The following is a 15,032-nucleotide window of genomic DNA, read 5'->3' as shown; positions in this document are numbered from 1 at the left end:
GAGATAGTAAGGTGTGCTCTGAATGAAAATCATAATGTTTTTGGGAAATGCTCAGGTTCATTCTCCTAGAAGAACACTATTTGGCTAGACCCAGTAGAAGAGAAACAGTCATAAGGGAGATCCATGTTTAACTTTTTGAGAAAACTCCATACTGTTTTCCACAGAGGCTGCACCAGCCTGCATTCCCACCAACAGTGCATGAAGGTTCCCTTTTCTCCACATCCTCAGCAGCACTTGTTCTTTATTGATCTATTGATGATAGAAAATCTGAGTCAGAGATTCCACATCTGAGAATATATCCAAAGAAACCCCAAACACCAAGTCAAAAACACATATGCACCCCTATGTTCACTGCAGCAGTATTTACGACAGTCAACCTATGGAATCAAACCAAGTGCTTATTCGTAGATGAGAAGAAATAAAAAATGGGGTGTGCATATGTATGGATATATAAATATATGTATATATTTAATACCAGTTCATATAGTCATAACACTTTTATTTACTTGTCCATCAAATAGAATGTTTCTGAACAGCATGGATGATCCTAGAGAGTATTAAAGAAATAAGTCATATGGAGAAAGACAAGAACCATAAGATTTCACTCATATGTGGAATCCAATGAACAAAATAAATGAATAAACAATAGAAACAGACACATGGGTAGAGAGAACAGACTGGTGGTTGCCAGATGGTTGGGAACTTGGGGGACTGGGTGAAAGGGTGAAGGGATTAAGAAGTCCAAGTTGGCAGTTGGAGAACAGACAGGAGGAGGTAAAGCACAGCACAGGGAGGAGAGTCAGTATTGACGTGACAACTATGTGTGAGCCTAGGAGGGTCCTAGAAATACTGGGAGGGAGACGCTGTAAAGTATATGGTTTTCTAACCTCTGTGCTGTGCACCTGAAACTAATACAAAATAATACTGAATGTAAACTGTACTTGACAAAAATTAAGGCGTAAAAATAGAAGCAGAGACAAAGAGGGTCAGTGAGCATGAGAGAAGGTTCGGTCCAGCCTGTGCAGTGAGAGTGATCACGTGGCTGGGACACTGACCCAAAGTGGCCCCAGGCTCAGAGAGAGGCTCACACAGCATCAACCACTCAGAGCTCTCGGGATCCCACACCCCACGTCCCACATTCAGGAAGCCTTCTGTGCCTTTGAGCAAGTAGCTCCCCCATGTGCCTGTCTTTCTGTGTAGAGGGCAGGTGGCCCAGAAACGCTGTGTGAGTAACTGCTGGCACAGAAGTAGACAGCTGTGTGGTTGGGGCTGGCAGTCTTCACAGAGAGGGGGAAGTTCATTTTCTCGGGTCTGGAGACACTGTAGCCCTCAGGGATGTCTCCTTTGTTAATGACTTCCACATTGAGGGAGTAGTAGATCAGCTGGAGCCCCAGTCCTGGGTCCTGTCGGTACCAGTACATGTAGTTATGATTCATATTCTGAGAACATTCCAGAGTGATGCTGCTTCCTGTCTTGGTGATCTTATTCCTTGGGGTCTGAGTAACCCCAGCATCCATGGACCCTGGGGGAAACCACACAGAAAGTGGAGGCAGAGCCAAGGAAGGGTCCTCTTGCTGCCGTCTCAAGGGAGAAGCACCAGCCAGGACCCAGCAGATGGAAGGCAGGGTTTGCCCCTCTGTTTCCCAAACTCACCTGTTCCCAGGAGACAAAAGGCCACACAGCAGAGGAGCAGGGAGCCCATGGCAGGGAGGGGCCAGGGAGGGGCAGGGTGGAGCTGTTTCCAGGTCTGAGTGTCGGGGAAAGCAGGGCAGGGACATAGGAAAGTGTAAGGATTCAGTGCGTGATGTCATGGGCCTCAGGACTTCCTAGGCCTCAGAGGAAGGCACAGCCCCGCCTCCTGTCCCCCCACAAAGGTCCAAGCTTCTTCCTCCCTTATTGCTCAGGCAGGTGGCACTCTGGTTTACCCACCCTATGTCCTGTGTCAGTGAAGGCTGAAACTCTTTGTCCTCTTCCCCTACTGGGTCTTCCTTGCAGTCTGACAAGAGGCCCGCCTCTCCTCTCTCCACGGCTGCCTGTGCTGGCTGTCTGGGAAGCATCATTCTCCCGGATGGACAGGCTATCACTATAATTCACAATCTCTTCAAATAAAGGGAATCTAGTCTCATTGGAGGGTTGTGACACTAACATTTCTCTTCTCTCTGTATTCGTTCATTTTTTTTCTACCTCCCATCAGGGTGACCTATGCAATTTAAATATAGTCACCATAAACCTTTAAAGGCTTTCTTGTTTTTTTTTCCTTCTTTCTTTTTTCTTTTTTAAAAGATATTTATTTATTTTTAGAGACAGGGGAATGGAGGGAGAAAGAGAGGGAGAGAAACATCAATGTGTGGTTGCCTCTTACGTGCCCACTACTGGGGACCTGGCCTGCAACCCAGGCATGTGCCCTGACTGGGAATTGAACTGGCGACCCTTTGGGTCTCAGGTAGGTGTTCAAACCACTGAGCAACACTAGCCAGGTCCTGGTCATTTTTCTTTTCTTTTCTTTTCTTTTCTTTTCTTTTCTTTTCTTTTCCTTTCCTTTCCTTTCCTTTTTTCCTCCCTCCCTCCCTCCCTCCCTCCCTCCCTTCCTTCCTTCCTTCCTTCCTTCCTTCCTTCCTTCCTTCCTTCCTTCCTTAGAAAGGCAGTACTACTAACTTTGTTCCCAATTGCCACACTGTTCTGTAATGGCTGCTGCCTTTCTGGTCAACATATTCTGCATGAAGATTATTACTAAAAACATTGGCTCCTTGCATGAAGGTATTCACTTAACCTGTGTATGTAATTCAAAGAGATACTTAGCACCTTCACTCATGTTTTGAGCTAACTGAAAATAGTTGAATAAAGAGGTAACTTTAGCATAACATCAATTATTCCTGATATTAGCAGAAAGGTGTTCAATATTTCAATGCAACAGCTTAAAAACTTAGCACAGCTAACAATGATGGCATGAAATCCTCTCCATGTAATTAACCAATACTCATGATGGGAAAAGTTTTCTTTTTATATTTTCCTTTTGATTATGAAAATTTCTAGTACATGCAGATTAGGTATATTAGTATAATAGCCTCCTGTCCCACCTTCGATACGTACCAACTCTGGCCTCCCTTGCTTCTTCTCCATCTACTTCTGCGCCTCCTTTGTTATTTTACGTAGCTGCAGGTTTACTTAGGAGTACCCCAGCACGTTTTACACCTGCTGTATGCATTCTCTATGGCATAAACCAGTGTTCTCTCCCTTCTAATCCCTGTTTCTGGGTAGATAGAGTTCGCCATTAGTGATGCCAAGAGAAATGTGGACTTATTCCCATAACTTGCTATCCAGGGTCTCAGTTAATACACACAGAATAACTAAAACGAATATTATCATTTTGGATTTGTCCTTAACAGGAAAAATATCATTGCCCTAATTAGCCATTGTTGAAGTCAACACGCTGTTTTGCTGCCCCCTGCTGGGGACAGTGATCTGAGTGGAAGAGAGATGTGGGAGCTCAACTATTGCTATGCTTCGGGATCACGTGGGTTGAGAGAATCAAGACTCAGGTGCAGTGGATTCCTGCAGAAGTTTGCAGATGCAGGACGAGGAGAGGAGAAGCAGAATTCGCTCTGGGAGCAGATCTAGGCCAGAGCAGGCGAGCGAGACTATCATCAGAGAAATGGACGGAGGAGACACAAAGCTGGATGGTGATGGAACTGGGCAGAGAGCGGCCTCCGTGCGTGGGTCCAAAGCTCTCCCTGCTCCAGGAGAATATGAGTCGCGCGGCTGTCAGTCTGGCTTACGGGTCCGCTTCCTCCTCTCATTTGTGAATCATTGGTCTGTGTGACAAATACCTTCTGGAACCAAATGAGCCAAATGCGAAGTGACTTTTTCCTGCTGGTTGGCTTTCTGTGTCATAAGAAATGTTCGCCTACCTTCCACTCACAAAGATGTCTCCCTGTATTTTCCCCTACGGGATTTGTAGTCTTTGCTTTTACACTTAGCTCTAAGAATCTTCTCATATTGATTTTTGTTTAAGGTATGACATACCAGTAACATTTAGTTCTTTTCATGTGACTGTCCAGTTGTTACAACATCATTTGTTGAGAAAATTGCTATCTCGGTGCATTAAAATTTTCAACCCATAAACATGATATATCTTTCCATATTAATTTCATTTGCCATGGTTTGTAGTTTTACATTGAACATCTTTTGCTAAATTTATTCCTCTTATTGATACCATTGTATATGATATTTCTTCCTGAAAGTTAATATTTTGGTTGTTTGCAACTCGTCCAAAAACACTTGACTTTTTTCCATTGACCTTGTATCCTGTGATCTTGCTAAGTTCATTCATTATGTCTACTTGTGGTTCATTGATTCCTTAAGGTTTTCCATATAAACAACCATGTAATCTAAGAATAATGATCATTTTACTTCTTCCTTTACAATATTTGGGACTTTTATATCATGTTTTTGGCCTATCACAATGGTTAAGACCTCCATTATAATGTGAGAGAAAACATCGTGCTTCATTCCCAATTGTGAGAGGAAAGTGTTCGATACTCCCCACTAAATAGGATATCAGCTGTATATTTTTCATTGCTACCCTCCATCGGATTGACAGACTGCTTTTCTATTAGCAGTCTGCTGACAGTGTTGATATTAAATGTGTACTGGATTTTGTCAAAAGTTTCCCCAGCATCTGTTGGAAAGGTTGGATAATTATTCTTCATCATTCTGCTAAAATGATGAAATACATTGATTTTGAAAGCAAACCCGCTGTTTGGCCTGCAACAAACCTACTTGTTATGAGGTACTATCACTATATATGTATATACACATTTGGATTTGATTTGCTCATGTATTGGGAAGGGTTTTTTCATCTATGATCACACAGGATATTTTTCTGTAATATTTTTGTCAGATGTTGGCATCAAGATTTTGCTGGCTTCACATCGTGTGAAGTGTTCCCTTATCTTTATGGTCTAATGAAATGTTTATGTAAATTGGCTTTTTTTTCCTTAAATGCTTGACAAAATTCATCCAGAAAGGAATCTGGGTTTGTAGTTTTCTCTGAGGGGGTGTTTTTGATAAATAATTCAATTTCCTTTGCAGTGGATGTTTACATTTCTAATGTTATTGCAAATGAGTTGGCAGGTTGTGTTTTTCAAATCATTTTATTTCATTTATTGGCACTACTTATTTTTGATATTCTGACATTGTTTTCATGTCTGTTGTACCTACAGAGATATCTATTTTTATTACTGATATGTCCTTTCCCTTTTTTCTTAATTGCTATGGATTAATCGCTTTTATGAGTTGATCAAATTATGACCATGTTCTCCTCTAAATCCTTGAACATATTTTTATAATAGCTACTTAAAAGTCTTGTCTGAAATTTTCGACATCTGTATTGTTTCAGGGATGGATTTTATCGTCAATTTTCCCCTATTGATAGGCCGTATTTTTCCATTTCTTCCCATGTCTAATATCTTTTCATTGCATGATTGGAATTATGGATGCTACCACAATGTTGGAAGTCTAGTTTGGCTCTTATTTTTCTTGCCTTTATTTAGAGAGTGCCAAAATATTTGTCCTTAAAAGGAAGTTAATTTATTGGCAGATCAGCTGGATTCCCCCGGAGGCCTCGTTAGGGCAGTTCTGGGGTGCCCGACTCTGAGAGCTCTGGGGGACGCCTCTGCTGAGGGCATGACCGAGGCGTTCAGTGAGGTCTGTCCACTCAGGCTGGTCAGAATTCAGAAGTCCCAGTGAGAGCACAGAAGTACAAAATCATTGTTTTCTGTCTCTCTCTCATTCTTGATTTTATCTATTTTTTTTAAATTGTCATCTGCATCTGTATGGTAAACACTAACAATGATGTGTTCTGGGAGAAGGTGGGGGCGGAAGAGAAAGATGAGAACCTTTTTACATGGCTAGAACTGGCAACCATCTAGAAAACTGCGTAATGCTGTACAGAGAGGGTGTCTTACCCACTTTTAAGTGGCATTTGAGACTCACAGCAATTCTGAAGAGCCCTCTAGTGGTACTTTGATACATAGAGTAGCATGCGTGTAGGGCATTTCAATGACTCAGCAACCCTGATTCTGGGCATATAATCCTGCAGTCCTGGGTACATACAGCTATCTGTACAAGCATTTTCAATGCTGGCCAGAAACTAGAGGGAAATTGGGTGTTGCCCCTGGAGGAGGGTGAAGGGACACTGTGCATCATTCAGAAGCAACAAACTAGACGTTCATACAGAAAAATAATGAAGTGTTTCCCTCACGTGGAGCTGAGTGGAAAATCCAAGAGAAAACTGTACACGCAATAAAGTTGGATTTATGTGACTTTAAATACATATGAGACAAGAGGTGCGGACTCCGTGCATGGCTGGGTCATGACCAGCCTGCGGTTGGCCCTGGGATTTTAAACCCAGGTTTGGAAGGAACGGGGCTGCTCTTTATCAGTGTGGCGGGATGGTGACAGCTGAATCTGTGACTTTTAGTGACCATCTTATCATTGTCATGAAGACTGGAGGGAAAAAGACAGACAGACGACAGGGAAAGAAAAGAGGGAGCAGACAGAATAAGAGAAAGAAAAATGGGAGCTGGAGAGACAGCCATTCCAGACCCTGGCCCAACTGTTCTTGTTTTTGTTTTGCTTTTCCCCAGAATTGTCTGTTCATCATTCCTTGAATGCTGCTCCACACACATTAACCTGGTGTGAAATTCCACGGTAGCTCAAGCAAACTCCAGCTGACTTCCGTCACAGCCCAATGCGCCAGCTGCTTCCTGAGCTGTGTCCGGGATGCGTTTGTGCACGATGAGCAGCTGACATCCCAGCACTGTGGCCTGGCTGCTGGCGCAGAAATACACAGCCGAGTCGCCCAGCTCAGAGGACTGGATTTCCAGGCTGCACGGGGAAGTTTTGGGGCAATCTGCTAAGAATCGCTCTTTCACCAACTCATTTTGATCAATAATATCTTCGTTCTGAAAGGAAATCAAAAACTTAAACTCTTTTTTCGGGATCTGTTGATACCAGTAAACAACAGGGTGTCCTTTTTGGGGGGTGCAAGTCATCCTTGCTTTCTGTCCTTTGCCTCTGACCAGATATCCTGGAGTCTGAGTGACTTGGGCACCACTAGAACCTGTAACAGAGGGAAAAGGAGCTCAGAACGCTCGGGAGGGACCCCGACAAGGGGGTTGGCCAACCCAGAACAGGATTTTTCTTTTGTGGTGAAGACTCACCCGCTCGCAGGAGACAAAGGGCTATGCAGCAGAGGAGCCTGCAGCCCATGGTGGCACTGAGGTGGCAAAAGAAGGAGGCTTTGTACGCCCATCGCAAACTTCCTGTGACGTGATCCCTTTGCAGACTCGTAACTGTCATGTCACTGCTTCGTGGTACTGGGCGAAACCGCCTCCTGGGGTCAGAAGGAAAGCTTTTATCCCAGCTCAGCAAATATAACTAGTTTATATTTTATTCATTTTAAAACTGTTCATTTAAAACATTCTGTGTGTATGCATATATATATATATATATCAACAGACACAATAAATCTACATTTTAGAAACTTAGACAATAAAGATAAAATCAAACACCACATATCACTGGCAAAGATGATCAATGTAAACACCCCAGTGATATTCTTTCCAGATCTTTCCTTCTCTAGATAGATAGGTAAACCGATACAAAATATATTATTAGCAGTTATTGAAGAGTGTTTTTTTGTCATTGATGTGAACATCAGCCTCTAACTCAGAACTGGGCCCCGCTTTTGATGATTAATTATCTAATTATCTTTTAATATAATGCAGATCCCAGCTGTTACTGTTGTTTGTATGATTTGGAAACTAGCCACTCCTTTGTGGAATATTTCACCTTCTTGATATTTCAGGTGTATTTTGTTTATTTATTAGTGTTTGTCTTTAAACAGCTACTGTTTTTTCCCCTGATTTTTCTCTCTATCACCCTTTATTCTAAATAGTGCACTTCTTTATTTGGGACCTAGTGTTGCTTACTCCCTTCCTCCTCCTCCCCTCCCCATTCCAGGAAAGTAATGTCAACATCTTAATGTGTATCTTTCCATGAGTTTCTCTCTGCTCCTCCCGTTTGTTCAATGAGGCTGTCTTCTCCTTATTAAAATATTGGTATCGAATGTGTACACGAGCACTTGGCAGCATGCCAATACGGTGAGCACTTGAACAAATAACCTCGTGTAGGAAATAACATACGGCCAGAGTCTTTGAAATCACTTGTTTCTTTTTCCAGACCTCATCCCCTGCTCTCTGACTCTGCTGTCGATCTTTCTTTACTTCTGATTTATGTTTTGACACATAAGCATGCAGAGAGGTCCGGGAAGGACACCTAGCAGAGGGACACATCTGGAAAGTTACAGCAGAGGCTGTAGCGGGGCTGCAGGCGGCCTGTGGTTTGCACACAGGCGGGCGGTGGCTGCGCCCCGCTGTGGTGCAGCACCAGAACACAGGTACAGGCCCGTGTGGTTGGCGTGGGCCAAGCGCACAGTGAGAGGAAACAGCCCCTTCTGCTCTCGGGAGGCGCTGTAGCCTTCACTTACGTCTCCTTTCTGCACATCTTTCTCCACCGTTGAGTAATAAATCAGCCTCAGGCCTTGTGCTGGGTCCTGCCGGTACCAGTACATGGCGTTGTACCTCAGGTTCTGTTTACACGTCAGGGTCACGTCCCCGCAGGCCCCAGCGAGGCGGAATGAGGGCATGTAGATATCAGCACCCATGGGTCCTGTGGGGTAAGGGTGCAAAGGCTGGGGACAATGCCCAGAGGGGAGCCTGGCGCCGTTGCAAAAAGGAGGTGCCGGAGAGGGTCTGCACCCCCACACAGGAATTACCGATGAAGTGTTGGACTCACCTGCTCCCAGGAGACAAAGGGCCACGGAGCAGAGAGCCCAGCTGCCCATGGCGGGGGCGGGGTCTTTGCGAAGCTCAGACGCAGACGCTAGCAGAGGCACAGGGGAGAGGCTGGGTGGGCTCTAGGGCTCCCCCTAGCTCCAAATGCAGAATCTGTCATTGCTATAAAGGGACTGCCACAGCTGACTGCAGATGGGGAGATGAAGGTTCGGAGAGATCAAGTCTCATCCCTTCTGTCTGCAGAGTTCTTTATGTCCGTTCTAAATGGACAAGTGCCTGCATGGTGAGAAGACCGAATACCCCACTTCCCAGTCAGAGACACACTCAGAATGCCATGCGCCTGCGCACTAGCTGTGGTGAGACCTAGGAAGAGAAGTACCTACAACCATCAGAGTTGATTGTCGGTCTATCACCTGCTGTTTCCCAGCAATGCCGTAAACTAGGGAAGCTCCAGGTAGAGGAGGTTCAGATGTTCTGTTGTCATAAAATAAGGTCGATTCTTTCCGACCTCTGTGTTTATTACAGTTAATACAGTAGAGATGGAGTAGAGGCTGCTCCATTTAATTCAGCGACAGCAAAGGGTCCTAAGCCCGCCATCCCCTGGTGGTGGTGGATTGGAGCAGGGATTTGGGGAACCGCCTGGGTTTGAGTCCTGGTGCTGCCCCTTAGCACCCATGTCACCTTGAGCAAGTCTCTTCATCTCCATTTGCCTTGATTTTCCCATCTGTGGAATGGGTGTAATGAGTATCTGCTTCAAAAAATACACTAATGTTGTGAACCTTATACAAATAAGAAATTTAGAACAGTTCTTAATACAGAATAAGCACCAGATTCATGTCTGCCATTATGGTTTTCTGGGCCTTGCGTTCTAGTGCACAGGATTTAGGAAGTTAGCACCATGTCAAGGGAAATTAGACATTTACTGACACTGGATGGCACCAGCATAGGATTGCCCAGCATCGAGCTGAAATGTGTAGGAGTGTGAATTCATTATTGTGGTAGATAAATCATTTGTTTTTAGGTCTGAGATTATCTGCGGTGAAAGATATTTTCATGATGAAACTTGAGGTTGGAATCTGTTGGCTTAGAAACTGTCGAACTGTTGCCGTCCCTTCCTGGAAGAAAGGAGAGAGAGAGAGAGAGAGAGAGAGAGAGAGAGAGAGAGAGAGAGAGGGAGTGATGTAATGATTTAGACTGAGGGTCGTTAGCAGGTACAGCAGTGCGGGTGGAACTCTGAGAAAACACGTCCTGACAAGGTGTTCCCACGGGTGAAGGCTTCAGGTTTTCGGTCCAGCTGCAAAGCTGAGGGTCTTGTGCCCCCTCCAGGGGCCCGTAGCTCTGCTGGGGCCATGAACGCCTCTGGCAACCTGATGAACCCTAAGCGCCCCTTGTCAGAATAACATTTTAAATCCATAAAGTAGGATACATCGCATTACAAAGGAAACCAATTAGTATTGTGCAATGCCGTTATCAAAATATTTTAAAAGAAATTTATGATGTATTAATATGTTTGTCGTTAAAATTTGTTAAATAAAGTATATCCTGGTGAGTCTGACAGCTGCCATGATTTTAAACCAGTGATGAGAGTGAATGATATTTCCTCTGTGTACTGTGATCAGAAGGTACCTTCGACTTTCATATCAAATGCAATGTATGCAAAGACCTCCAACCCTATCACTGACTCTGTCACAGGTACTGCACTTTCTGGGGAGAGGGACATATTCTGTGTCTTGATTGCCATGCTGGTTATATGGTTGTAAAAGTTTGTCAAAATATATTGAAATGTATGGGTAAAATGAGCATGCTTTATTGCGTGTATGTTATGTTGGTTTTAAAAGTTGCATGAAAAAATGAATGAATGAGTGAATGAATGAGTGACTGTAATGAATGAATGAATAAAGGTTGCATGATTGTAGCATTCTGAGGGAGGGAGCTGCTGAGTTTCCACCAACTGAGAACATCATGAATCCCTTTTTAAAAAAAAAATGTATTTATTTTTAGAGAGAGGGGAAGGGAGGGAGAAAGAGAGGAAGAGAAACATCAATGTGTGGTTGCCTCTCCCGCACCCTATACTAAAGACCTGGCCCACAACCCAGGCATGTGCCCTGACTGGGAATCGAACCAGCAACCCTTTGGTTTGCAGGCTGGCACTCATTCCACTAAGACACATGAGTCAGGGCTCATGAATCCTTTAAGGTGGCTCTAGGTCTGGTTCCATGGAATGTGCTGGGCAGGTGAGCAGGGTCCAAACAAGAGACCTCTGTGACCTGCCATTGTCCTCACTACTGAAGGCACAGCTTTGCTGGGTGAAGGCCACAGAATTGCCTATTTTTATACAGATGGTTAGAAATACATCACCCTCGTGAAAGAAAAAAAATGTTTCTTGGGTCTTTCCTTTGCCGGACACCCTGGAAACTGGGGAATCCGAGCCCCCCTTACAGAGTCCTTCTCCTTCCCGGGGTTCTGTCCCCTCCGCTGTGGGAGACATCGCTTCCTGCTCACCTCGCGTTGCCACGGGGGAGTTTTTCCTCCTGGCGTCTGCTCTTTCAAGTTGGGTTTCTGGTCGCTCCTTCCGCCTACTGCATGCACCACTGGTTTCCTGAGCGGGGCGCACGGCGCGTTTGTGCACTGGGACGAGCTGGCACGGCAGCACTGTGTACTCGCTGCTGGCGCAGAAAAACTGAGCCGAGTCCCCTGGCCCAGTGGGCTGGATTTCCAGGCTGCAGGGAGAGTCTTTGAGACATCGAAATGAAAATCGCTCCTTGACCGCTTCTGCTCGGTCAATGATTTGGTCATTCTGTAAGTAAACCAAAAACGTGAGCTCTCCTTCCAGCTTCCGACGATACCAGTAAACATAGCTATGTCCTTTTCTGGGGACACACTCCATCCTCGCTTTCTGTTCTTTTCCTTTGACCAGGTGTCTGGGACTCTGGGTGACCTCGTCGTCCACAGAGCCTGTGGAGGGAGAGACAGAAAGTGGAGAAGAAGCCTGGGGGGCAGCCCAGCATTGCAGACCCAGAGGAAACCATGGCACCCAAATCCCCGAGGTCACGGCAGGAACCCACCTGCTCCCCAGACACAGAGGGCCACGCAGCAGAGAAGTTTTAGGCACATGGCTGGCTCAGGAAAAGAGCAGTGGCAGGTGGCCATCCCTTTGCAGCAACCTCCTTGTGACACGGTCGCTTTGGACAGAGTCCCCAAGTACAGGAGACTGAAACATTTCAGAGGAAGTGGGGGAGGCCAGCAGAGCTGGGGTGAATTCACTGGTGTGCGTTTCAAGCTGCTTTTATCTTCGTTTTCCCTGCCTCTGCTCTTTCACCATTTTTGTTACAAAATCACGTACACATCACTTATTTCTTTGCTTGTTTAACCTGTGCATTTGCCTTCCCCCTCCTCCCTTCCATGTCAGACGATGAGTGATACAGCTTAGGGTATATCAGTCACAGCCTTTACTGTATGTGTGAAACCATGTAGAAGCTTCTTACATTAAAAAATTAAATGTTGAGCCCTGGTACGGTGGCTCAGTTGGTTGGAACGTCATCCTGTACACCAAAAGGTTGAGGGTTTGATTCCCAGTCAGGGCACGTACCTAGGTTGTGGGTTCGATCTCTGGCTGGGGAGGGTGCAGGAGGCAACCGATTGATATTTCTTTCTCTCTCTCCCTTTATCTTTCTCTAAAATCAATGCACATATCCTCGGATGAGGATTAAAAAGTTAAATGTTGAATATGCAAAGCAATATTTATGACAAATATGCAATGCATCTAGGGAAACAACAAAATGAATACTCTTTCCTGAACCGATCAATGTAGGAGATAGATTACCGCTGAGAATTTTTAAGCCTCTATATTATTTTTTAAGATTTCATTGTTCTTTCATCACCTTGTCTGAGTAACCATAACTCTGAAGTTTATGTTTTAATTCATTTGTTTTTCATTATAGCCTTTAACATTCATGTAAAAGCCTGTAAACTAGATATTATTTAATGTGGTATGTCTTTGAAATGTGTCTAAGGGGGAATCATTCTGTTCGATTTTTTTTATGGCATGGTCATTTTGCATTCAATGCTGTGTGAAATTAAAATGTTGATGCATATAATTTTAGATAATTGATTTTTACTAATGTATAGCATTCCACTCTATTCATTCACTAGAATTTATCACCCACTCTTGAATGGGTGTACGCTGGTTTTTTTCCCTAGGTGTTTATGCTGCTACAAACAGGACTGCATTTTTGTGCATTTCTCTGCATGCCTAAATGCAGGGTTTTCCTGTCCCAGGGAAGGGAAGGACTGCCCCGGGTCACATTGTCACCTTTGCATGATGGGACAGAATGCTTTCCAAATTAACCAAGCCAAACAACTAGTGCCATCAACGGTTTGTGAGTGTTTCACAGGCTCCACATTTAAGACTCAGTTGGTGTTTAATGTATTTTTAATTTTTTCCAGTCTATGAGGTCAAAGCCATTTCTCGCCACAGTTTTAGTCTGCATCTTTCTGACAACTAAGGAGGCCGAACGTATTTTTAATATGTAAAACACCGGTGTTTCCTGTAAACCGCCCTTTGCCCAGATTTCTTTTGGGCTGATTAGCCATGATTCATTTGTAACAGTTCCTGACAGCTTCTGGATGCCAAACCTGTGTCACACCTGGTCACGTGTGCTGCTCCTTGTGCTTTGCCCTCTCCGGGACGGTTTGTCGTCATTGTTGTTGAATCTCTTAATTTGGTAGAGCTTATCATTTGGGGGAGGGGCGCGCTTTTTAATTCTTTAAGAAATTCTCCCGTCGCTCAAGTTCATAAAGATATACTCCCGTGTTATTGACCCAAACAGTGAGCATTTAGAATTTTGCACTCAAGCATTTAACTCATTTAGAGTTTATTTTTGCTTCTGTTCTGAGGAGAGGAGTAATTCCTCTTTCTCTCTGGGAATCACCACTTGTCCCAGAAGAACCTGCCGTGTGCTCCACCACTCCCTGTACTGGTGGGCAGGTATCCGTGTGGGCGTATTTGTGACGTTTCTGCTGTTTTCCGGTCGTCTCTTCACTGACACCTGCTTGTTTTCCTGAATTATAAAATAATTTAATGGTCAGCAGGGCAAGTTGCCTCTCTTGGTACTTCTTCAGGATTTCCTTTCCTCGTCTCGTCCCTCTTTTTCACTTAATTTTCAGATGACTCTTGTCACATTTCATTTAAAAAAGGTATCTTTTGTGACTTTGATTCGTGCTGCATTGAATACATAGATGATATTCAGAAACTGGAATACCTTCACTGGGGGATTTACTTATTCATATTCATGGTACACATCTCCACTTATTTCAGATTTTTAAAGTGTCTTCCTCTAAAATTTTAATAATTCTCTGCATTAAGGTGTTGCTTGCCTTCTAATAGATTTGCTCTTAGCTTTTATGTTTTATATTTTATGCTACTATCTACAAATGGCCTCTCTCTTTAAAATACATCTTTTGACAGTTGATTGCTAGTAAATGGAAATAAAACTGACTCATAGTTGTGTGAAATTTGGGAAACGCATTACATTTGGTTATTAATAATGAAATGCTTCCTTAGATTCCTGTGGGTACTCTCACCCTTTACTTCTCGTCCCACTGGCTGGAGGTTCCGCACATTGATGAAATGAAAGGGTGGTGGCATTGATTTACTTATTTACCGATTTTGAACACATCATATAGCTACAGGTACAGATAGATACATGGTAAATTCTACAGGGGGAGGGAGGGTTTACAGTGTAAGATCAGATCCTGCTATCTCAAGGACCTACTGGCATCCCAGGATACCTGCAAATCATTCTCCAGCCAGTGCCTACTGTATCTCACCTGAGGTACCTGACGTGTCTAACAATTTCTCAGATGAAGGAAGGTTTGCGCCTGCTCTTGGCGCTCCAGAGGTGTTTCACAGAAAGACCCACATCACCCCCTAGTGGTCACAGGAGCAAGTTCATCCGCTGCTCTCTGATCTCGCACTGCCTTCGCCTTCCCTGAGTTGCTGAATGGGGAGTAGACCGCCCCACGCTGTGCGGCGGCAGTCAGGTACCTGCGCTGCCAGAGCAGAATTAGGAAACAGGCAGTCCTCGGCGTGGTAACTGTGTATGCACACAGTTGTTACTAGTAATTAGTCACACGATTATTCAGTTATTAATCTAGTATTGATTGATGGCTTAT

The 15,032-nt window shown here is 44.3% G+C and overlaps 2 gene segments (V, D, J or C); both read right to left on the bottom strand.

The window, feature by feature from the left end:
- Positions 1-1,139: 1,139 nt before the first annotated feature.
- LOC123830936 lies at positions 1,140-1,802 on the bottom strand. The segment is given in 2 exon segments: positions 1,140-1,522; positions 1,654-1,802. Coding segments are annotated over 2 exon segments (432 nt in total).
- A 6,563-nt stretch (positions 1,803-8,365) lies between these two features.
- Positions 8,366-12,237, bottom strand: LOC123830935. The segment is given in 3 exon segments: positions 8,366-8,682; positions 11,760-11,813; positions 11,924-12,237. Coding segments are annotated over 3 exon segments (456 nt in total).
- Positions 12,238-15,032: the final 2,795 nt, after the last annotated feature.

The sequence above is a fragment of the Phyllostomus hastatus genome, unplaced genomic scaffold (genome assembly GCF_019186645.2).
Source record: "Phyllostomus hastatus isolate PE091 unplaced genomic scaffold, TTU_PhHast_1.1 phas_scaffold_142, whole genome shotgun sequence".
Classification (NCBI taxonomy): domain Eukaryota; kingdom Metazoa; phylum Chordata; class Mammalia; order Chiroptera; family Phyllostomidae; genus Phyllostomus; species Phyllostomus hastatus.
Note: the sequence above shows the minus strand (reverse complement) of the source record. Positions and strands in the feature narration are given on the sequence as shown.